Below are 26,842 nucleotides of genomic sequence, written 5' to 3'. Positions count from 1 at the left end.
CGATTATACTATGATATAATTTATCATACAAATTAAAAACTGTACTGGAGGATATTGTGTATAACATTAAAATTTAAAATTGTTTGGATAGGTACGTGCAATGACATAGTCATAATTGTATAATGTATAGGTACTGTACAGTCTTTACATATGCATTACTACATAATTAAACACGTAATAAGTCATATTATAACTATGTAATTATGTAATATAAATATAATAATAATAATAATAATAATAATAATACAAATATTATATAGGAACTAAAGAAAACGCGACCGCCATCATACAATAACAGATTAATTGTTAAAAAGCGCGTTTTGATCGCCGATTGTGAAATGTGGTAATACATTGTTTATCACTTTTATGCTATAATACTATACAATAATAGTGATTATTAAAATTATACTTTTATGATTTCTTCAATTAATAGCAGATAAACTCGTTTTTGTGATTTATAAATGAATAATATGAATTTATTATTTTCCATACTGATAAAATTTAACAAATACCATATAATTATGTATAAATACGTAATTGATAATTGATATACGATGAACGATTTTCTAGCACTTTCGTGTGTTTTCATAAAATGCTTTCAATTACACTTAATTAATGTGCCTAGCTAAATAAAATAACAAATGTATTATAGTAAGTCAATAAAAAAAATATAACTCAAAATGTTACTTTTAATATATAAGTTATGTTTTTCGATATTTTGCGACTGTTTGGCATATTAGAAAAAAAAAATACTCTTGATCGATATCAGTATACACTCACTGTATATTAGACGTCGGAATTGAAGATATTTTGTTTTTAGTTTTAATTTAATTTTTATCACATAGTTGTATAATTTTGTTGTATGCATTAACATTGCATAATTTTTAAATATAATATTTTATTTTCACAATGTAGTGTAACACATCATGGTTTTCGATCTATTACTCAAATCGTTTTATTATTCTTCAACGGGCGCCAGTCACAAAACACAACAATAATTTTTATACACAACCACACGTTTTATAGTACCATTACATTACAATATGCCATATTTCTATTGCATATATTTCGAGGTACATGATAGAGGGTTAGATTAGAGTTTGGCGATCAGATTCAACATATGCCAGATTACCAGAAAATATGAGATAGAAAATCGGATAGATAAAAAAGCGTGTACATCAGATTCGTTATGATATAGTACCAACGGACGGTATGTTATTATTCGATTACAGGCTACGGTGTCGCGGAATCTACAACGACGGGGACGCGCGGGCGGCGGACGTCTACGTAGATGTATACGCGTGTGTACGTTTCACAATCGGATCACAACAGCGCGCACAATTTGATCTATCGTCGTCTCGTATGATAACCCTTTGATGAGCAAATTTTATGATGAAACGCGCGTCGGCACAACCTCTAAAAACGGTCGTCAAAGGATTAGTACACGGGTATGAGGTAATGTGTGCCGCTGGGTCACACGCTTTCATATTATTTTATAACTCGCGGCCACTGGATCCTGTGCTCAGTGGTCCGGACATTACACGTTCGAGGACGCGGTCGGCGAGTTGCTGGTGCTGCTCGCGCCGCTCAGGTGCATGGTCTCCTGCTGTTGCTGTTGCTGTAGGTGGTGCTGTTGCTGGGCCACCGGCAGCAAGCCCTCCCGCTGCCGTTTCTTCTGTTTCATCCGCCGGTTTTGGAACCATATCTTCACTTGAGTCTCGTTGAGCTGCAGCGCGGACGCGATCTCGATCCGCCGGGCCCGCGTGAGGTACCGGTTGAAGTGGAACTCCTTCTCCAGCTCGGTGAGCTGCTTGTTGGTGAAGTTTGTCCGGCCAGTGTTGTTCATCAGCATCATGGCCGCGCTGCTGCCGCCGCAACCGCCACCGCCGCCGCCGATTGCCTGCGAACGGGTCACGGAAACCGGTGACTGGTTCAACATGTTTTGCAGCTGCTGTTGTTGCTGTCCACCGCCGCCGCCGCCGACGCGAGACGCGTCCGCAGCCGATATCTGCAGGCCTTGGTGGTGACCGGCCGCCGACATCATAGACTGAGTGCCGCCGAACGCCACCGCCGCCGTGTTGGCCGCCTGCATTTGGTGCTGATGGTGATGATGGTATTCGGTTTTCATCACTGCAACAGTACAGGTAACACGTAATTATATAAGTATAGATTAAGGGTGGTAAATTACAACTTGTAATACATGACAATACTTTTTTTCATGCAAAACTTTTCGTTAGAACTTTTGGGTGGAATTTTGGTAGCGACAATAATTAATAATGCTAATCAATAGCGGTAACACGAAATTTATGTCATGGAACCTATTATAAAATTACCTAAATAACTGATAAAGACAAACGATGGCCAACAACTCGTTAATGATATTATATTATTATGAATTGAGAATAATATTTACAGCGATGAATTATCACTATCATTTTTCATAATAAAAATATAATTTTACCATGTCTACCTAAGTTGTTTTAAAACTCACTCTGATTATAATAAAACATTACATTGATACATTATAACCGATACTCACGAAGCTGTTGTTGGTGTAGCACCAACAAAATGTCAAATCAAATTTCTTTTAAAAATATTTAAAACGAGTTGTCAATTATTTTTCAAGTAATGAATATAATGTTATTGAATGCTAATCTAAACCTACTTTTCATTCTCGTATAAAAAACAACGTTATAATGGAATATTTGGCTCTTTTTCATTAGATTCCTAAATCATAAAGTAACATATTTTTAAATTTTTTTTAAAACATGTAACCCATGAAGTGTCATCAATGGGTTGCTTCTCCATTCAAATTGTTCATGTTTTCTTTCTTTTTTTCACATAGCTCATAATCTTATTGTACCTACTGGTACAGATTGTGTATAATTTATAACAAATAAAAATTTAAAAAAATGTGTGACATTTATTTAAATTTAAAAAAATCATATAATGCTTATACTAAAATTATTTTTATCTCTCGCTATTAAGTACATAATATACACTATAAATTATAATTTTAATGAAATTATTTGCACACACAATTATTCAATCGGAATCATACACCATTTAATGCGTATAATAATTGAGACTTTAACGTAGTAAAGTTAGGCTATGAATCAAAACGTAATAACTGTATCATAATTTGTAAAACAAAAAAACTAAAATTAAGATCGTTGGTTAATTTACGGGACTGTGTGGGAAACCGAATGAGTTGGGCGGTGCAGGTATAGCGCACTATTCTGCGGTTAAAAGCTACCTACCTATCTATATATTTCTTTTGTACTATAACAGGTTGACGTAATTTATCAGAATTTAAGTAGGTAGGTGTATTTGATTTGCGATGATTGTATAACTATACGAAAGGGCTGTTTTAAAAGTGATAAAAATGTATAAACGCATCAATTATTATATTTTTGATTTGTATACAGGGGCCAAATATACGAGAATCGTAGGGTTGCTTTTTAATGACCGCTGCTATAGTTGGGATTCGAAAAAAATAGCATATCCCTTGGGCGATCCATAAGGTCCACCACGACATATTATGTGCACATTATTAAATCAGCAATGTGTTTTACTTTTGCAGAGACCACATAACAGGTATATGTATAGTGTAAGAACAGCCTAAAGTGTTGAAAACCGTTTGGGAAAGTTTTAAAAGCAATGCCAAATGTACGTTTCTATATACATAGTATATATACTTTGTCCAAAACTCTGAATTCATTTTTTCGTTTAAACTTTATATCTGCGCTCTTCCCTTAAGCTAAATGACCGATGGTGAAACTCTGATAAATCACTTAGTTTCGGGGCGTAGACACTAATTCGTTCCATCCAGTTAAAAAAGACGGATTTGTTTTGATTCGTCTAAACATACTTCCCAAATAGGATAGGGAGAGAAAATGCCCGTACAGCTTTCACGTCTGTTTAATCATTTCGCTTTTACCCAGAAAACTCCACGTAGATAAATTATGGTCTTTCGACCATTTCGTAAAAATGACGACCGTTACTACATGTAACTTGCGCAAGAATATATTGTTTCCGTTTTTGTTATTTATTTCATATGTTTCCACCACTTAGATGATAAAATATTGTCGAGATACCAACAGTCTATAATATATACGCATATTACTTTATTATACGACGTAATACCTAAATTTATATTATATAATATTTAGTTTTTTATAAAACTATAAATCTAGTAAAATCTATAGGTATATAATATAGTGTATATAATATTTTGTCAGTACTTCAATAAAATTGTTGCTGCAGGAATAAATACAATTCGACAATCTACCAAACGAAACATTTGTTATGTACTTAGCCAAAATATATTTTCCGCAACAACGTTGACGGAATAATAATAATGCAATATACGATTTTGTATGAACGGTTTGTAATAAAAAAATAAATAAATAAGTATATGTTTTGTTTTTGTCTATATTGTTTCACCGTCAGTGATAAAAATTATTAAATTGTATACCTGTAGTTGACGCAATAACGCGCGTTAAATCATTATTATATATAAATATAATAAACGCATATTGGTCACGTTTTATCAAACATTTATCGCATGATTTATAATTAAATATTTATATTGTCAACGTAAAGAGTATAATCATATTGGATTTTGAGAGTTTTTAGACGGTCTTGGCAGCGTACGTTTTGGTACGTTTGATAAATCAAAATATTAAGAGCATCGGTGTAAGGGAGACGATAACACGTTGGATTATTAAAAACTCGTATCATAGCCCATAGGTACGTATATATTATAAATTATGTTTTTCTATGTGTGTATATTATGCGTGTTTGTAGAAAACTGCGGTTATACATTACATTACGGGAAAACTATACGGCCCGTCGGTGTCCGCGTGACGAGTAAGAGACGATGAAACCTGCTGTTGTACATCGCAAAATTCAGCACGCGCGTGTAGGTACACGTACACGATTTTCACATTATTAAATTGACACTGTAGTTCGTATACATCATAATATGTAGTAGCCAACGTATATAGTTCGTGATGTGTGGCTATGATGAAAAATTAGTTTGTGTATACGCAAGTCTGAAATCATATTATATTATAATAATATATATGGTTCTGGACATTTTTTCATTCGCTTATTCATCAATACCAGATGAAGTGAACGATACGCTTCCAATAATCAAAAATGGGTTATAAACTATTTCGAAGCATCTGCCTATACTTATTGCCAATTGGCTATTACACATTTAACCATATTTTTATATAGTTTATTTTATCATATCCAATATATATAGTACATTATTACTCATAGTAACGCAGTATAGTATATCATATTTTTACGGGACACATTAAAATTTCTAAATATAATTGGTAACATAAGTAATAACAATTACATTTTTTTGAATATACAATCAAATAAATAACTATACCTATATAATATGTGTATGTAAATAATATAATAATAATAATGTAAAACACAATATTGCTTTTAATAAGAGATATCACTATTATAACGAATAAAATCCTTAGCCCTAGAAATTTACTATAGGACCGGTTTTTATACTAAACATTATAAGAACTGATAAGTCATTTTGACAGGCGTATTATACGCATAATTATATTTTTAGTTTTACTGTTGTTGTTAAATTAATCACGCGTCGCCGGATATACAATGAGAATATAAGACAAAATATATTCTGCTACAATGATGATTTATCTATTAATTAGTCAGAGATTAAATTAAATATATGATATAAATATGTGTAGAACACTATAATCTAATTGGTATATTTTTATTTATTATTATGTATTAATATTTTAGAAGGGTTGGGTAGGTACAATGGTAATATGTATATGTAAGTTTTATATTTATAAAAACAATAGTTTAGGCATACACTTATATATTTTAAAACAACTTGGTAAGTCGAAATAAACTTCCAATACTTATACTAAGTGCTTTTTGTAATACTGTGTGATCAACGTAATGTTGCAGAGAAGCAATGAGAAACGTTATGTAGTTTACACACACTTGTGTTGTAACTAATACCTATACTCTTATAGTCTATATGTTAGAATGGATTTGAAGAGGATTTACGTATATAAATAAATAAATTTTTTTTTATATATCTATGTGTCCTTTTACGCAATTATATATTAAGTATTATTATTATTATTATTATGTGTAGATTATTCACAAAATTGTAATATCTCGCCATTTATTTTGAGTCACGACTTTGACCGCTGCAGTCCAATAAATAACATTATACGTGTAAAATATATATTGTATTGTATCGCTTAGTATGTATGTGTGTTTGTGTGTTTATTATTACATAGCGACGCGCTTTCGCGAGGGTCTAAACGAAAATGTCAATTTTTCACGTATTGGAATCAACCGAACCGGAGTAGCCTGTACCCCACATACACGTATACGATATTCGTGTACACCGTGCGTATACACCGATAACCATAAGTGTCACCGCAACTCTCTTGGGAATCGTATACACGGGTTTCCCTGGTATATAATACGCATCACGCACGACGTGTATATACGTACAAAAGTCAAAAGAAACTGGGAACTAAACACACACACACACACACACACACACACACACACACAAAGCACACGCTCACACTCGCTGCTTGGGGGGATTGTTTTCCTTTAATATCCCTTGTCTGTGATTGATGACTGGGTGGACAGAAACCGAAATGTCTTCGGGGCTAATGCGAGCGTGTGCAGTGGTGTACCACCTATGTCCTATTATATATATTAAGTATATTATATAGATGCAGTTACGCGAGAATCTCTGGTCGTATTCTCAGCTGATTACAAGCGAAATAAATCTCAACGGCGTTATGACACCACGAGCAAACACGAAATTTGAAAGACGTCGAAATGTATCACGGTTCTTATTGTGTGATTATAACATGTTAAATGCTTTCGTGAAATGACCGCTGTATATTTAAATATGTATAATGCATATTTTACGCGACGAAATTGTATATTGTATTATTGTATGACATTAATCAATTGAAATATTAGACTATTATTTATGTATTATGTGTAGTGTTGTGCATTTATCACTAAAGAAATTTCATTCAAATACAAGTATTTGGTGGTACTGTAATAATAATAACAATAATAAATAACAAGTCCATAACTGTATGATCTCGCGTATTGTAAACGTACTATTCCAAGTTATTAAACAAATTAATTGCGTGTTTACATTTAATTAACAGGGTAAAATGCAATTGTCCAATGTGATACAAAAAATACACTATATTGAACATTATTGATGCATAGTGTATACCTATATTATTGATCTTTATGTATTTACTGAGTGTTATATTGTATAACTCAGACTATTTTCAGTAAGTATAACAAAATGTAAAAAAAAATCGCATTTCGCAGTCATTTGAAATTTTTATCCCGACACCAAATGGATTATTTATACAATTGTTTAAATATCACAATATTTAAACCGGCAACGTAACGCCAATGCGAACCCATAGGGATGTTATCAACGGAAGCAATTCTCAGAGGTATACTATTTCTTAAGATGCAAAACGTATGAAATGTTTTAGTTTTTATATTATTTTATTTTTGTCAACATATGTATTAATAGCTTATGTTGCTATATATTATATATTTTATAGTTTTAGAAATGTCATTTTTTTAACTCCATTTTCGGTAAATAATGGTTACTTTATAAAGTATAAAGAAAAAATACGAAGAAAACTAGTAAAATTTATTTAAAAAATGGATTTTAGTTATTTAATCATTTTATATAATTCAGAAAAGAACTTCTAAATATTTTTTTATTTTTAATGAGTGTGTATTATATTATTATTTAAACAATACAATTTTCAAAAATATGTTTACAATTTTTCGTTTAATATGGAATTATGAAAATATATGTTTTACGATTTTATAGAGTTTTTAATTTTTATTATTAAAAATGTAATTACTTTTTATAAATCAATAACCAAAGTATGCTTTAAGTATCTCAAAAATAACTGTTGGTAAAATTGTTTTTGTAAGTGTTCTAAATCGAATTAGCGGTCATCGGTCTGGGCCTAAACATGTATAAGGGCTAGAAGATCTGTCACGTCCCCTACATCCCCCAATGATAATACTAGGGGAGAATTCAAAAGATAACTTACTATAGAACCCAAAATGGCGGAACTACAGACATAAACGAATGGCACATGTCTGGGTCGTCTGAACCAAAAATTTTAAATGGAAGTGAGGTACTGTCATATCCCTTGGCAGCCTACCCCTGCACGAAATATGAATAACATTTTTAGGGGTGGAGCATTAACGAACATTTTTTAACCGAACGAGTAGTAACAATATAAACTAACAGTTTTGGTTTCAAACTTTTAGTACGAATAATGACGTGTTGGCATATCTCAGCTGTATACCTTATGTGTAAAATATGAATAACTTTTTTTATAGTAAGAGCAATAGCAAGCATTTTTTTCCACTATTGAATGTACAAAGCTTGGCATCGGTATGATTCCATAAAACCACGATTGGAGGGTGTCAGCGTGTACCCTGCACTCCCTGTTATATTTTGGGGTAAATTCAAAGGGAGTGAATCACAAACAAATTTAAATTAAATATTCGAAATGAAGGATGCATAGAAAGTACAAACTGCCTGGACTTCAATTATACTGCTCTAAATAGAACGTTGTAATCACAAAACAATCATGTTATAATCTTTATTTTTATAATCGGTAAACTCAATCTTTTATATTTAATGTGTCAAATACTTGATTTTATATAAAAGGAGTTGAAATAAGTCAAATATTTTAACGAATAATAAGTAATAACACCGCTAGTCGTTTTTATCACATATTCACATGTATATTTAACTATTATAATATTGCGATGGACAGTCGTATGGTTCTGTGAATAACTTTATATTCAACCCGTAAAAATATGTTATACTGTAAACAGAAATATACGAGTAGTATTGTAAATTGTATAAAGACTATGAACATCAATAATCATATAATACATTTAATTTATTTTTGTTGACATGTGCTAATATTTTTAAATTTATAGTATTTCATATTATATTTTGTACCCTTATAATTACTAAAAAAAAAAAATCATTAATTAAGTTTTTAAAAATTAACATCGAAATCCATGTGCTGAAAATCACTGAATTTATTTGAAATATATATTTTTAATATAACACGTGTTTTTTATATTTTGACAATTGTTTTAAAATATGATGGAAAATGTGACGTAAAAACTATACGTATTTAATATTCTAGAACGAATGAACTACTAGTTGTTTTGTATTTTAAATTTTGTTTCAAATTGATATATTCAGGTTCAATTTTAGTAGGATATCAAATATCAATCGATACAATACATAGATATTACTCTATTTTGCTATTAGATATTGTACAGTGACGTATATATATGTATGGTAAGTATTAGGATCATGGTACATAATTCAATTTTAGCTTAAAATTTAAGACCCAAATAAATGAATAAAGGTATATTTCATTATAATTATTATTATCCAGCGTTCTAGAGCCCATCAACAAAAATAATTGGCACACAGTGAAATTCTTATAATAAGTACGATTGATATGAATTTTCATGTTAAAAATCGGTGACTTCATTTACTCCGAAGCGGTTTTTTGTGTAGTATTTGGACAGCCGTGATAACTGATAATACTGACTAATATATGAAACTAATCAAATGCGACAACTAATCACAATAAATCAAGCGAAAACGAGTAACAGATAATAAATATGTAGCTGTTGAAAACGATTTCTGACGTAAATATGTAATATATGTACTGCCTATACTATATATTTAATATTTAATGTACTATTTAAAACAATAAATTTAACACGTTTTATGTAGGTATAATATGTATACGTAAAGTATTACCGACAGTAGCAAGTGGTTCCGTGGTGATTTAACTCTTGTCCTGATTATTAATAATATGAAAAATATTCAGTGGAAAGACAAAAAAAAAATGTCTGAACATTCAGCCGACGCCCGACACGCACATGTATTATGTGTATTATTTATTGTTACACATGGCGCAACTAGCTCTTCGATTTAGAGTGAGCCAAAATAATACAAAACCATTTCAAATAAACTAAAAAAGAATGACTAATAGTAAGTATCTATATATCTACATAAAATCAATTCTCCTGTCTTTGTTTGCAATTTTATTCAATAGCATATTGAGTTTTTAGTTGATATTTTAAATATTTTTCAATATTCCGTTTAGAAATCAAGTCCGTCAAATTCTTATTCATTACGTAAATTTCGTGTAATATACCTAGTTTAAGTAAATAACTTATCATGTTATTTTGAGGAGGATCGAATAAAATATAAAGGTCCTGTGCATCCCTTCTCTTGTCAGCCCCACCTACAACTGTGCTTATGTATCCACGTCGTTTTTAAACAATTAATAAACGCTATAAGGAGGTGGCTCCTTTAAACACATCACTCACATATTCACATATTTTATGTGGGTTCAGCATCGGTTCGAATCATTTAATAATATGTTGTATTAACCGTTACGACCGTCGTTAAAATTGAACAAATTTCGAAACAAACGCATGTAACCGAGTCCTGTGCGCATTGCGTTTCTATAGTAATATATTATATATATATATATATATATGTGTGTGTGTGTGTGTGTGTGTGTGTTTATATTGTATATAGATTGTGTGTATTTACACCTATGTACATAGATATCTAATATTAACACGAGCGTTAATAACGCGTCGAATTAAAGTTAAGTTGACACACGATACATCACAACCCTTTCGCGGACAGGACGGAGGACATCTGCTGTCTAACACCCCTCCCACCCTCCCACCCTCCCCCCTAACAACACGCTATTCATAACCATTGGAGCGCTGGGGCCGTCTCAACCCCTCGACGAACGCTTCCGTCAAACAATCAACCGCTTAGGAAACACCACTTTTTCTCGACGCCCACTTGATCTTCATTCATTCATTCGTGATTTATTCATTTCGTTTGGAGTCCGTACGACTACACATATTATTATGTTATATTAAATTAAATATTGTTTATGCAGGTCTAACAGCATACGCAATACAAAATATGGTTTATAGCGTCGTATTATATGTGTATTTTAAATTTTAATAGGCGTAGGTACATTGGTACCGATGGTACAAATAAAAAATCACAAAATCATGATAACTAGTATTGGTTACACAATGCACGTGGTCATACCTATGTACAAATCGTTATTAGTTATTATTATCGTGATTATAGTAATAACGTATTACTTATTATATTAAATTTGGCAAATAAATGTTTTGGAAAACAACGCATCACAAATTCACCTCAATAAGAACAAACGTTTCTATTACAATCATCGTGGAGGAAATAATTGTTGTCCGTTTGATGGAGATCCTCATTCATTCAATCGCGTAATTACTTATTTTTGGTATATAGGAGTTATAGGGCTGAACGCCTATCACAGTTCCAAATCAATGTTAAGCAAATTTAATATTGTACGTATATACAAGTATGACGTGGATTTAAATCTAAAAAGATACAAACACTCACGCATATATGCAATATCGAATATTCAATGTTGTAAACCTTCAACAGATTGAGAGATATAATATATAAACTGTCAATTTCGAAGTGGACGTACTTCTATAAATGTATATGGCATTGTATATTTGTATGCCTACGCGTTTAAAGTTTATTGAACGGAATTGAAGATGACGAGTATTGCGATTTACGTTGCACTAATAATATGTATGTATATATACATATGTGTAATATGAGTAAGTGAATATATTTTGTCGTAATTATTGTAATCATACATTTATGTATACATCCCCGAGTACACTCATATAAATACACACTTATAAACATGTAAAGAAATATTAAAATATATAAATTTAATTCCATTAATAAATAATAATAATTATATTCTATTATTAAAACATTATTCACGGGGTTGTTTATTAAATATTATTGTTGTATAATTACGTCACATCTGACTTCTGATTAAGGTAATAACTAATTAGTTGTCAGTGTGCATTCGTAATAGGAACGACGTGACTTGAGTATAATATAATGATAATGTGATGCGAACCGGTAATGTAGCGGTGTTTAATATGAAATATTAACCACGGCCGTCTGTATACAGCTTTTACGGATATATATGATGTTTTTAACATAATTTTATATACAATCAAAATTAATCTTTATGAATATTATGCTGTAATTTCGACTTAGATTTTCAGAAACTGGATTACTAAAACCTGCCTTTAAATATTTATGTTAATGGTACATCACGATGACGTACATTATTCATCTATTATGTAATCCAATATTTCTAAACTATAATATTATGTAGCCGTGTTTGATGTTTCTTTTACGACGCGTCATATTTTTATTTTCAATTGACATATTATAAGACTGGATTTCGCTAATCGTCCTACTTTATAAACTAGTAAACTACGCTCAAGGTCGCATATTTACTTTCAGATTAGACGATAAAACTAGTCTGTACACAATAATAATTAACCATAAAACATAATACTATGTACTTAATATCATAATATAGTGAATGAATATTAAATTGCAAAAGACAAACTGCATTATACATACATAATACCTATTATCGATCTTGTCGAGCATACGTTGCTAAAATATAACTATTTAAAAAGTGCTGATCAAATATGTATCGATTATCTTGGCCCTATTTATGAAAATTCTATGCACTCATATTATACAAAGAAAAATACGGGCTGGGATTTTTAAATTTACTGGAATATAACAAATATATTATAATATGTGTACTCTCGAACAATTAACAATTAATTTTAATCTCGAATCACTTTAAAGTAAAGAAAGTTTAATAATGTTCTCTAACTATAATGCAAGTTACTCAATTCTCAAATTGACTGTCCTGAACTGGCTGAAATATCGAATCAAAATTCCTTAAACGTCCTTCGCGTTAATACTCATGTATCAAAAACATTTTACACATTTACCTAACCACAAAAATTACAGTCAGTTTGCTCTGATCAATAAAATTAGAATATTATAAGCACGACAATTTTACTAAAAAATTGTATTTCTTCAACGACGACAGAATTCGATTAAGTGCATTAATGGATAGAATGGGGATGATTGTGTTTAATATCCATTAAACACAATCGTATACTACACTCTGTATAGAGTCGGGTGTATGTTTCCAACTCAAATATTAAGAAAAAAAAAACCAAGTCAATATAGGTTACAGTATAGTATACACGCATTAAATATAGACACCCGATAGACTTGACCTGAACAAGTTTTTAGCATTATTATTATATTATAATATTTATTGTGCGCAATACATGAGTTTTGGTATTTATGTTTAAAAAAAACCACCACCGGTTGCGTGCTATTAGAGTTCCCTGTTGCAGCAAGTGTAAATATCTGCCGAGTCACCAAAAACTGTACGACGACAATACCGCGACCACCCGGTACACAGTATGTGTAAGCAGCGTCTGGCCCAACAGGTGACGCGACCTTTATTAATGAACGTCGTGTAATATTTTGACAGGCGATATTTTTGTATACCGTAGTCACGCATAATATATATATATATATATATGTGCGCGCGCGTGTGTATATCAATACCTATATATGATACTATCCGTGTTCATGTGTAATATATATATATATATATATATGAATGTGTATATACACTTAGGTCACGGACGACGCATTTTCTCAGACAATAATATTATACATAGAATTTAATCTCTTCCTCCCGAGGGAATTAATTGTATAATTTTCAAAACTGCAGATAGCCGTATATATATATATATATATATGAGCGAACGATCCTTGCGCGCAACCCTGACGGACAAAAATTCCATTCGGTGGACGAACAAAACCGCTTGGAAATATCATACCCTATGTAAATATTATGTTATGTGTTCACGGTTGTAGGGTACATCATGAACTGGCTGTAAGTTAAACTGAGATTTTTAGTAGATTTAAGTGTGGAATAGATAATATAATTAGATATAATTAATGATCGTGCTGCACGATGGAATGCCATAATGACGAGTTCACGCGAATTTTATTTGTTTTACTGTACGAAAAAAATGCGCATTGACGTAAATAAATCATAAATGTTTTAAAATATCATTAGATTACATCTAAAAAATTTCTATCGATTTTGAGTGAAATTCAAAATCCTGTAACTATATAATATTTGTATTTGTTTTCATAGGGTATAGTTAAATTTACATAAAACCATAATTTCTTAATGCATTCATGTATAATAATATAATAACAAATGTGTACAATTAATAAAATAAATCGAAATTGTTTATTAAATTGGTAACTTAGAAATACTTAAAGGTATACTTAAAAATTGTGAAATCTCGCTCTGCTAGCTATAAAATGAGTTGGTATATAAATAAAGTTTGGTAGTATATTATCAATGAAAAATTATTTTGGTCTTGGTTTTGATTGGAGTCTACCTAGGTAAAATAAAAATAAGAAAATATAACGAAATATCGCCCGAGTGTTAAGATGTAATTAAAAAAATGTGTTATGATTAAATTATTTTATCTAATTTGTTTTGAATGATTAATTAAAATAATCTACAATATTGAATTATAATGCGATAAGCATGTTTAATGATGCTATTTAAAGGTAGCCAAACAAAATTTTTTATCTACTTGTTTATTATAATATCGGAGTTTGATTGGCTAATTTCAACATCGACTGATCTATATTGTTTACCAAAAGCTATTAATTTTTTCAACAGTTATAATAAAATTTACAATATTTATTCATTCTCCATCAATGACAGCAGAAGGACCTCTAACCAGTCATTCAATTTTTACCGATGCCTCGACAAAATATAATTCTTGTTCACTATAATCTAGTAAAATTAAATATATTATTGTAAGGCAAAGATTTTTTTTTACTTTTACTTTAATATAAATGCACATAAATATTAAATTTGTATATTGTTATCTTTTTTTACTCAAAAGCTATCAATAATTACAGCATATTCTAATCACTCGAGTAAAAAAAAAACCGTCTAATTTTAGCAGGTAAATATATAAATATTCTATGTACTTTTATGTTATTGCACCGTATTTACATCATAAAAAAAACCCAACTTAATAAAAATAAATCAAAATATATATTGATCTTCAAAAAATATTTTATTAAAATTATTGAAAATATTAATTTCAAATTATTTTATCAAATACATGTTCTTTATCAGCAATGAAATATATTAACAGTTAACCAATAAATAATTATAAAATTTAATTAAATGTTCGAGTTAATAATGTTTTAGTAAAAATGTTATTAACTTATAGATACTCTTAAATAACCTAAATTATTTGAATATGATGACATAATTACTAAAAGCACCTATTTGTGTAGATATTTATTATTGCTGTATATAATTACATCTATAGTTGTTTATCTTTGCTTAACTAAATCTAAAATCTAAAAAAACTGACTCAAAAGTACCAAAAATACATTTATTCATGTAATATCACAATAAAGTACAAAAAAATTCTACAAAAATATTGTATACTTGAACTTTATAATGTATGAAATGAATTTCGTTTTAGATGGACTATGTTTTGAAGTTCCTACTATCTACTATGAAAAAATGCAAATGCTACAAATTCTTTGCCCTAGTCATAACCATATTATCGCCGTATAAAATTTGAATTATAGACCAGCTGCTATGTTTATACGTTATTAATATATATATATATATATATAAGCGGGTTAGTCTAATAAATGTGTTATGTTATATAGACAGTAGTCACATATCTATATAATATAACACTCACACACACACACATACACACATATAGATAGATAATATATTATATAAGTATATAAATATAAGAATTACGCGCCTGAAGGTGGGCTGCTGTAGTTGATATTTGTGCGCGCATATTTCATCTTAATGTATTGAATAGCCTTCTGAAGAAAAAAAATAACAGATTGACAGCAGATTAAGTTGTTTTTTTCATCCTATTCGGTCTCGTTTGCTTTTAATTATTGTGTTATGATATGTGATTTCAACATTCTAATACCAGCAAGCGCTCGTTTTTCTAGTGCATCACTAGTGCAATCATTCCGTAAGATGTTTTATTATTTTCAAACCGAAATCGTTGAATATAGTCATACCACACACACACATTAACGGTGGCTCATCTTCTGACCGAAAAGAGAACGGAAAATTGCACGACGAAAATACCTGCGATGGGAAAAACCTAATTGTTTTTAAACATAATATGCATATTATATTATTATACATAATATATGTATATGTAATAAATCGGTGTGACTTGCGAGTCAAACTTAATCTTATTTCACACCTATTTTACTCAGAGAGTATTGGCTAAAGCTCTAAAGAGGTATTCACCGTCCGATCACTTAACGATATTTGAATCGACGTATCGGTTTCGTATATTATACAAACAAACACGCACACACGCTTATTATATGTGAAATATATAGTTTCGAAATATCGTTTGGTGTGTAAGCCATAGGCGCATATTATAATATATATATATATAAAAATACCTATATAAAGTCGAATACGTGTATTATAGTCCTTAGCGCGCGCGGTGAAACGTGGCGCCTGTAATCGACGCTGACAGTGAGTTTTATATAATAAAAAAAGAATACCGCAGCAGCAACGACGGCGGCGTCAATAATTCCACGTTTATAATATATTATTACATATATACGTATAATAAATAATAATTTATACGGTAATATTAATAAACCGGCCAAGCGTACCTATGTTTATCTCCTCTTCGGCGTCATCGTCGTTTTTTTTTTACACCACGTCCGTTTTTGGATAACATATTTTCTCGTATCTGTTTCAATATACATAATATATATATATATAATATGTACGTACGCGCACAGCAGCGAAGAACCGATGGCTTCTAGAGCTCTCCCATTCAACCTTATCTGAACTGTCCAAAGTCTTCTGGTCCGCACAACGTGAATGACACACACAAGCACGCGCATGTTCCCAGGCCTTATATATTTTATAATATATACGCCCGCGCGGCTTGTACCTCGGTCGAGTTTTATAATATTTTTCATTTTTTTTTTTTTATTATTATTATTATTTCTCCCGAACGGTCGCGATGTCGTATATAATACATATATAATATACCTATACTTTATACCAACAACCTACTACGCACGCGGTCTGAGACGAGTTTAAAACGTATATTACAATATTATAATGCACACGTCAAACATTCGTATCGGAAACCAGTTTGTCCGATCGTATTTGGATCGCAGTGAAGTTGTACATAATATAATATCACATACGTATAGAGGAGTGCACATGACGACCACTATAATATCAGATATACGCATGATATACCATAGTATTTAGGTGCCCATGCATACACACATATATGTACACAAGACGCGCTTACACGTCACTTATACCGGTACAACGACAGTGGCGATGGTGCAGGCGGAGAACGGTATATTATATTATCCGCAATGTACGTATAAACTTACACGGATTTGAAGATATATTATGGAAAAGGTGCCCATTATCTATAGATAATATCGAGCTCATAACCATTGAGGTTTTGGTTGTTTATTAATCATACTACAAATTGTATATATATACCTACGTAATACGTGTACAGATATAGGGTTGACTATTTCGTCGATATTGATTCGCCGCCGCTAGAGCATTTTTATTTTATACATTTGCACGGGTCACGAGTACAATAATTAGTACAATTTATCAATATATGTATTATCAACGTACTATACACCATAGGTAATTTCATAAATATTAAATATGTTTATATTTATTTATTTATTTATGATAAACGGGTAAAGACCATTTTGTATATATAAATAGAGGCGTAAGCTCTGTGCTTTTTATAATATCACACTTACCGTCGTACGTAACATTAAGTATATGAGCAACTGGTATTTTGGTTACCGCTGATCGTTGTGTGTGTGGTTTAGGTTTGAATTTTATTATTTATATTTTTTATGTACAAAACTGGTTTGTGTGGCGAGTATAGATACAAGGGAAAAGAAAAAAATTACGTGTTAAACGATAAACGCGAGTGCGGCGATCATTTGAACCGTGATTAATTTACACGGAGTACCACTTAACGTTTATACCATTTTTCTCCCTAGTCGGGTACGGGTTATTACCGACGACGACAAAGTACAGCAAGAGTGAGCTTGTTGTGTATGCCTTCACGGCAATCACGTGCCACAACGCCTAAAAGAAAGCGTAAAAATTTAAACTATAAATGCACTAAAAATTCGTTTGGTTTTATATTTTTGTATCTGCAGATGTTATGCAATTATGTGGTGTACATAAACACAGTGTGTCTTTTTGAGTGTTATTATACTTCATGTAATAATATTATATTGTTTTTAGTGTAGGGCATGGAATGGTTAAGAGTTAAATGTGTCTATCGTACTAGTAATATAAATTATTTTTATTATTGTAATTATTGGTATTTAATAATATTAACAACCTTCAATAAGTCCATTAGATACATAAATCATATTAAAAATACAATATTTAATATCTATCTGCGACAAATGAAGGATATCTACGCTATATATAATATATATAGCGTTATATTATAACAAATTATAATGTATAAATTATGTATTAGTATATGGATTTATTATATTGTATTTTCGTATGTTATGAGCATATTTATTTTTTTTAAATTTAATAATTAAATAGAATTAAAATCAAGGTTTATTACTCAAATTATTTATTCAAATTTTCAAATTTCTGGTTCAGTGCAGGTATTAAAATATTCATTATCTCCCCCCAAAATTGAATTTAAAAGTTAGGAGTATATTTCATTTATAGGATATTATTCTAAAAATATTATTTCATTTCATATTTTCATAAAATACTACTATGATATGATTGTTATCTACTTATAACATAACTTCATAAATTATAGTTGTTTAAATCATGAAATGTTATTTTTCTAAAAAGTTAAAACATATTCTGTTTAATAATATTATTATTACTAAAGAATTAAAAACAAGAAAATTAAAACAATAACAAACATACATAGGTACAAAAAGATATCACATAAAATTATTATCACGAAAAATAAATATTTGCAATTTGAACAAAAAAGACATTTAGATTATATAGATTTTGATGTTATGAATTCTAGTTAATTTTGGTAAAAGCCTTGAATTCAAAAGCACACGTAACATCTGTAAAATTACCATCGACGACACAGGCTGGTTTCAAGAAGGGGGCATTGCTAGAATAATCATTAAAACAATTATTAAAGCCGAAAAATCTTATTGAAAACATACTTAACTGTTAAAAAAACTTAACCTGTAGCAATAATTGTACACTCCGAAGAATAAATTTCAAATTTCATAGTTCTATTACATTTTTTGAGTTTTATCACACAGAGATACGATGCGCATATAATATATCTATAATGTAAATATACTATAATTTACGCATTGCATACTACTTTAATATCTATATTAAACGGCTATAAAAGTACACAATAGGATATTATATTTAATAATTAAAATGTACAATGAGTAATTTAGTAATATAAGTTGAATGTTGGTTAGAGAATTGTATAGAATAGAATATGACAAATAAATGAATTGCTTCTTACCTTTGGCTATAAGAATTAAAAGACTAAAAGACTGTTTTTAAAATATTTTTATGACTTAAAATAAAGCTAAGTACTGAACCCAAAGTCAACTGAATGTGTGTCTGGAACAGTGGCTAAGACGAGCTCTTTCGTGTAAGAATTTAGTTGCCAAGAACAGACTGTCTTTTTTTTTTATTGATCCGAAATATACATCAGCAACAAACGCCATTAGTTATGTGATGTTTTACAATAGGTTAAAATTTACAATTGGATGACATGATGCTATTTTTTTAAATTTAAGTTGCATATATTTGTTTGTTTGAGAAAATGGAATAGGTCTAACCGTCTAGTTTATGTTCGTGATGTGGTTTGTGCGGTGTCGAGGTTGTGGGATATTCTGTATTACAACCGATATTGTAAATATGTAATCTAGGCAGTTTAAGATGATGTGCTTGACGAATAACTTGGTTCCACAGATTTAGCATGCTATGGGAAAGTACTGTCTGGCCATTAGGAAGCTGACCAGACTGTTTTATTTACGAGGTTGTTGCGAAATGATAGAATTGTTCACTCAGTGACGACATTATATTTTTTTTTTTTACTTATACGATTGTTTTCTGTTAATTATGAATTGTGATTACAATAAGCATAATTAATATCCATTATTTTAAATTTCGACTAAGATAATTCATACAGTATATAATAATAACTCTATTAGTTGTATTCATAATGTATGTATATAGGTATCTACGATCACTGTTTTTCTCGGGGAAGTATATTTTTTGGAATTTTTAATTTGTTTTGATTTATTTTAATTTGGTGCTTTTTCATTTAAAACGATTTTGTGCGAAAATGGTTGTGGTTCAGCGGTTCGCGTGACAAACGCTGTGGTACTCCGCAACCAACTGACCATGTTAAATTATACAATATACAAGTATATATTATATATAAGGCAAAGTTAGAAAGGTATGTCACATAGGGTAATGTATCTATTATATAATTTAGTTATTATTTGACAATCAAAAATATGGTTAAGTATATATATATGTACTAAAAAAAACCAAGTGTTTCATTATGATAAAAATATTTTTGTCATGAAACACTTGGTTTTTATTTAATTAATTAATATAAGTATATAGGTATTTGAAATTTTAATAATAACCAAGAACTTTTATCAAAACGTTAGTTACATGCAAACGATATACTTTATATACATATTATAATATTGTTGTATAATAATATTCTGGTATATGGTGTTTACGTAAATTTAAATTTATGGACAAACATTCTGCATTGGTAAGTTAAATAAAAATAAGTAATCTTGTAATAATAAAAAAAAAAAGCGGGAAATCAATGTAGTCCTTTTTATGTAGCTATAAATTTTGATTAATAGTCCTTCGAGTTATATAAAAACGCAATGATCGTGGTTTCTGGTCAGATAGATATATATAAAGAAAGAAACGTGTCAAGAAAATAATAAAAATAACATTACCCTATATCTACGGTCTACACATGTGCGTGTGTATGTACGGCGATGGCAAAATAATATTCACGCGGATATACTTGCTACTATTTTAATATTATACGACGCGTGTACCTACCTACATATTATAATAATAATAATAATAATAATAAAATAATATACATGAAATATACTGTACTGTACTCTATAGTGTATATACATACTACCATGACTGCACTTGTACTGCACTTGACAGGCCGACCGGCCACCAGCGCCGACTGCCTGTCAGATGTCGGTGACCGATAACGAAACTCCACTACGACGGCTACACACGACGCTAGAGTATGGGCTAATGCTCGAAATAAGTACACTGTTTATTGTCTGTCAGTCCGATCCGCGACCCGGGGGACGCGCAGCCGTGTTAATTTTTTGTTTTAAAAGAATTCTATTTTATTATTATTATTAACGTTCACACGATCCTCGTCCGAAATGTCGCGGTTTAATGTTTATCGTGTAAGTAGTATATGAAGGTAGTGTATACCGATATATTATACATGGTATACTATTATGAGTATTATACTTATTAGTATACAGCAACTCGTGTATGCGACATTTTGTTTTGGATAGGTATTTTTAAAATAAAATAGACTGTCTGAAATATGAAATAAAACGCACAATGTTTACCAACGATAAAACAATAATGTATTTGATAAAAGATTTTTTCAAGAAAAAGAAATGTTTGTAACGATAAAATCTCTTGATGTAATTTAATTCACTATTCATAAATTCACCCTTACTTCCCCCACGCAGATCAATGGTGAAATGCAAACACTGACATTTAGATGAGTGTTTATATGAAATCATTATGGTTACAGTTACTATAGGTCAGGGGGTAGACAACCTTTTGAGACAGCAGACCCAAAAGCTACAATTTACATAATTTCCCAATTTTTAAAGAGTTACTAAAAATGATCGTCTCAATATTTTAATATTTGCTTATGTATAATTGATTTTTGATTTAAAATAAACAAATTTATACGCCAAATAATATTATTATCAATCATTTATCGCTAGTAGTTTATATTAATATATAAAAATATGGGTTTCCTGTATGTATTATACACACTTTTAATTTTAGTGGATTACGATGACCTGTGCAGGTATTTCATATTCTTAAATGCAACAAAAGTATAATAATAAATAATATATATATATATTTTTTTTTTATATGATGAAATATTTTATTTTATTTTTTTTTTTGATAATGAAATAATTATTTGTGCGTGTAAACCTAGAGAACCGCAACTTAAGATCCGTAGGTTGCCGACCCCTGCTATAGATATTGTAGTATATGTCATCCACGTGTAGTGTGAGTATTAAATTCTAAAAATTGTATAACTGTTTTAAAATAATATTATATTTTTTTTAGTTTTGGTGAGCATTGTGGATTAAATGAAATAGGGGATATTTCTATAAATATTGGATTTCTTTTTATTATTATTATCAAATTAATTAACATTCATAATAAAACAGTAATAATCGGTAATTAATTTCCAATCTATTTTGTGAGAACATCAACTTTAGAGCTCTTTCCCAAGTATTTCAAACTAAAATAACGCATAGTAAACACATGATATTGTAAAAACATGAATATAATAATAATTTTTCTCAGAAGAAAGAAAACACTATACAATAATCATATCAATAATGATAGATATTTTTCTAGATAGTTAGTATAGACCACTGATGTATGTCTAATGTATATGTATATAAATATATATATATATATAAGATACAGAAAATAAAGCTACAGTTCTCTAACATTGTAATGCATTCACGCGTGTATCTATATTAAATATGCAGATGTAAAAAGTGGCCATCGCATCAAGTCCGCACCACTGATTAATACCTATTACCTTAATATAATTAATATAGGTGCACACATATTATATGAATACAAAACTTTTCTGTGATCACTGTAGCGTCACTTTAAAACGTAATTTCGCGCTATATTTTATTATTTTAATATTTTACTATTATTAATATTATTATACAACGGCGAGTCGGCGATACTTGTTTTTTCTGGACCAAATACGTGTTTAGGACACGATACTGTGTAAAATATTATATTTTGATCGTCTCAGTTCCTCGACAACCCCAGGCCACAGGCCTTCCTCGCACGTCGTCTTATACTAAACAAACACCCGTACTGTTTAGTCGCCAAACTGGTTCGCTGTCGATTTTTAATGGCGATGCAAATTACAATTACAAATGATACGTACAAGAATATTAATGATACATAGTGATGTAATCGTGGCTACCCGCCATGTCTGGTATTCGTGAATCGAAATAATTATCAAAACGCAAATGATTAATGCCTCACGAGTACTGCGATTTTAAATGATATTAATATGATACTATCATATAATTGCCAATAGCTTATATTACATTAAAACTTGTTAACGATTCTGGTTTATTACTTTATCATATTTTTCACAATCTTAATTTGGTTATTACTTATAAGTTATAACTAGTTATATGTTTTTACTATTATAGGTATGTACAACCTAATTTGATAGCAAAATACCGTGTGTTACACACGCCGTATTATTCTACTGATAATCATATACAATACTGCACTGATGATATAAATACGCAAGATATTTTTTTCATAACTCCCTAACTTCTCCACACTTTCACTAATGTACGACTTAAAAGCATTTTATTATTTTCGCTTAATATTTAAAATGTTAAAACATACGAGTACTTTAGAATAAAGTAATATCAAAGTATAATACAAAAATTAAAACCCGTGATGTCACTCTGCATGGCACATTGTAGATTTTTAGTGTTCTTAGTCATTGAGTAGATCATTGTAATGAATTTGTTAAATCACTTTGTTTTTTAGAGGAGACGTATATCGGCCTCTATTTCTGAGGATTTTTATAATCTATGCATATTACCATATAAGATATATTTTTCTATTAGTAATACGGTAGATTGATTTTGTTTATGTAAAAAACAAAATATATATATTATAAATTATGATAATTAATATAATATTTTGTTCATAAATTAAAGATATAAATACCTAAGGTTTATATTATATAAATTATATTCCCAATTTCTATAAAAAAAAAGAGTAAAATCACGAAAATTCGCGTCTAATAAAGCATTAAAACAATCACCTATATAGTTTATATGTATAATAACGTTTCCCAGTTCACCGGCGTTTATTCGGCGCTAAAAGCACTTCGCTGTTGGTTATCGAATAGCGCTTATTATATACATATAATATTATAAATATACGCACACACACACACACATATATATATACATGTAAGTCAATCCCTCTCGGGAAGGTTTTTCGCACGACTTACGTCTTGTTTATGCTCTTCGGCGAGTGCTGGGTAAGGGGCGGCAAAAGGAGTATGGAGGGTTATATGTAAGGTGGCGGCCGTCCACAGTCAATTTGGTTAATGGTATACGCGCGCGATATACCAGGGAGGATAAAAGTCAGAACCGGTGATGGTGTGCAGAGGGTCTCGTTTTCGGGTTGTCGACTCGAGTTTCCCTCCACCATACCTCCAGTGCGATGTGACGGTTGAAACGTTAAGGGCAAACGGGGTGGTGAGGATTTAGGGGCAACGTCCTGTTTATATACATGCATGAATTCCCTTTTAATATAATATGTATAATATACGTATATGAATTTAATATAAACATGAGCGTCCGCCACTCTTGTAGAATAAGGAAAAAGGTGAACGAAGAAAATAAATAAAAATAACGAAAAATCTTATTAATTCTGATAAAATATAATACGTATATTATTTGAACACAACAATTTAAAATTGTAGATACATAAATAAATTAAATTATATACAAGAGGTATAGGTTTCGGGTAAATCTGTTTGTGTTTTAATTGTTCTTAAAACACTGATGCGTTTTTTAGGACATATTGTATTTACATGTTTTTGAAAACATAATAAAACTTACTGTGATGATAATCAATGTTTTATCATACAACTTAAAATTGTAACTAGCCAACAACTCTGATGTATAACTGCAATTACCAATGATGACTAATAAGTAATAATACTATAAACACCTAACTTCGGGTTTAAACAACTTTTGAAATAAAACACTTCACGTCATACAAAACACCGTTATTGATAAAAATATTATAAAATCTTTTTAATTTTAATAATATTTACAATGCAATTGTGCATTACAGTTCAATTAGGTATCAGCATTCAGCTATAATAGGTGAAATTACGACAAAGTGTAAACCCGATGAAACGAGCTTCGTTTATATCTATATTCAGATGTACCTACTAAAATATATTGGTAATACAATTATTATTCTCATTTGTGTTGTTTCCCAATTTTTAAAAACTATTTAGCTTATTTAAAATTTTTATCCATTAATAAATTAATATACCGTATGAATTTACACAGTTTTAATTGTATTTTAAATTTTAATACTTAACGATTTTCACTTTTGGACTATTTAGTCGTTTACGTATATTCTTTAATCTAACTACCTATCTATCTGCTTTATATTATTTAAAATCACTTTTACTATGCTCTTTTTTAATTTAAAAATGTATGATTATTATACCGGTATACCACTAGCTAATATATAGGTATATCATATTTAGCTATTTATACTTTATAAAAATAAGTTACTATGGTTTATAACCCTTTTGGCGATATACTCATAAAATTGTTTGTCATATAGTAATAAATAATAAGAAAGTATATTTTATAAAATTATAATAAGTGTGTATACAAAGTATGCCACAAGGATTTTGTATATTATTTAAAATGTTAAATACAATTTAAACGTAAATTTGTCCAATATTCGCCATTCAAAATCACTTCACAGTGCGCAGTGCGTTTATGACCTACAACAGCTCGTAAAGATATTACCTATAGTATAATATAATATAAGATCGCGTTAGTTCAGCTGTATGTCATCTGAATGTATATATTTATAGGATCCTGTGTCCGTGTTCCTTATCCGACGCGAAGTTCTGACACAAGACGGATCACTTTCTTTTGGTACGAAGTTGGTATGTATGTATATGATATATTGTATTATACATTTGAGCGTAACACAATACTATGTGAGATTTCTATAACAACGATAGGGTAAGGTAAATATATATATATATATTTTTTTTATTGTATGCCGTGGCGATGAATTCTGTGGTTCGGACGTCTCTATAATAATATAGTATAAATTATATCATATATGTGTATAAATCTATATATAATATATGCTATACAAAATAGGGATTTCAAAATCCCATCGTATTTTATATAATATGCCTATTTACTCTTTTCACAAGAATTTCCAGCGTATAATATAGCTGTAGGTGTATATATATATATAACATAAAAGTAGTCTAAAAACCTGCACTTATATGCAACCACTTTTAAAACTTATCGGACTCAAAGCGATATCGACTACAAGACAGGTTGCGTGCCACCCCCGTAGAACCTCTGTGTGTTTGTGTTTTTTATTTTTAAGTGAAAGCACAATAAAATCCGCGTGTTTATACATATATATATATATATATACACATAAATGTGTGGTTGTGCACAGTGAGATAAGAGAGACCTCTTAAGCGGGGACTATATAATTAGTGTCCGATGACTAAAAATGATATTATTTAAATAAGAGCGTAGACCAGCTATAGGTCAGTACTCAGTACGCACACGAGG

At 30.1% G+C, this 26,842-nt stretch overlaps 1 protein-coding gene across 1 annotated transcript in view; it reads right to left on the bottom strand.

Moving 5' to 3' along the window:
- Positions 1-271: 271 nt before the first annotated feature.
- LOC113551013 (homeotic protein labial-like) overlaps positions 272-26,842 on the bottom strand; it is a 41,533-nt gene continuing 14,962 nt past the window's right edge. Inside the window, exon 3 of the mRNA XM_026953001.1 lies at positions 272-2,130. Within this exon, the coding sequence (XP_026808802.1) occupies positions 1,538-2,130 (593 nt within the window). The 3' untranslated portion in view covers positions 272-1,537. The remainder of the gene's footprint in view (positions 2,131-26,842) is intronic.

The sequence above is a fragment of the Rhopalosiphum maidis genome, chromosome 2 (genome assembly GCF_003676215.2).
Source record: "Rhopalosiphum maidis isolate BTI-1 chromosome 2, ASM367621v3, whole genome shotgun sequence".
In the NCBI taxonomy this organism is placed as follows: domain Eukaryota; kingdom Metazoa; phylum Arthropoda; class Insecta; order Hemiptera; family Aphididae; genus Rhopalosiphum; species Rhopalosiphum maidis.
This window is presented reverse-complemented; position numbering and strand designations above follow the sequence as displayed.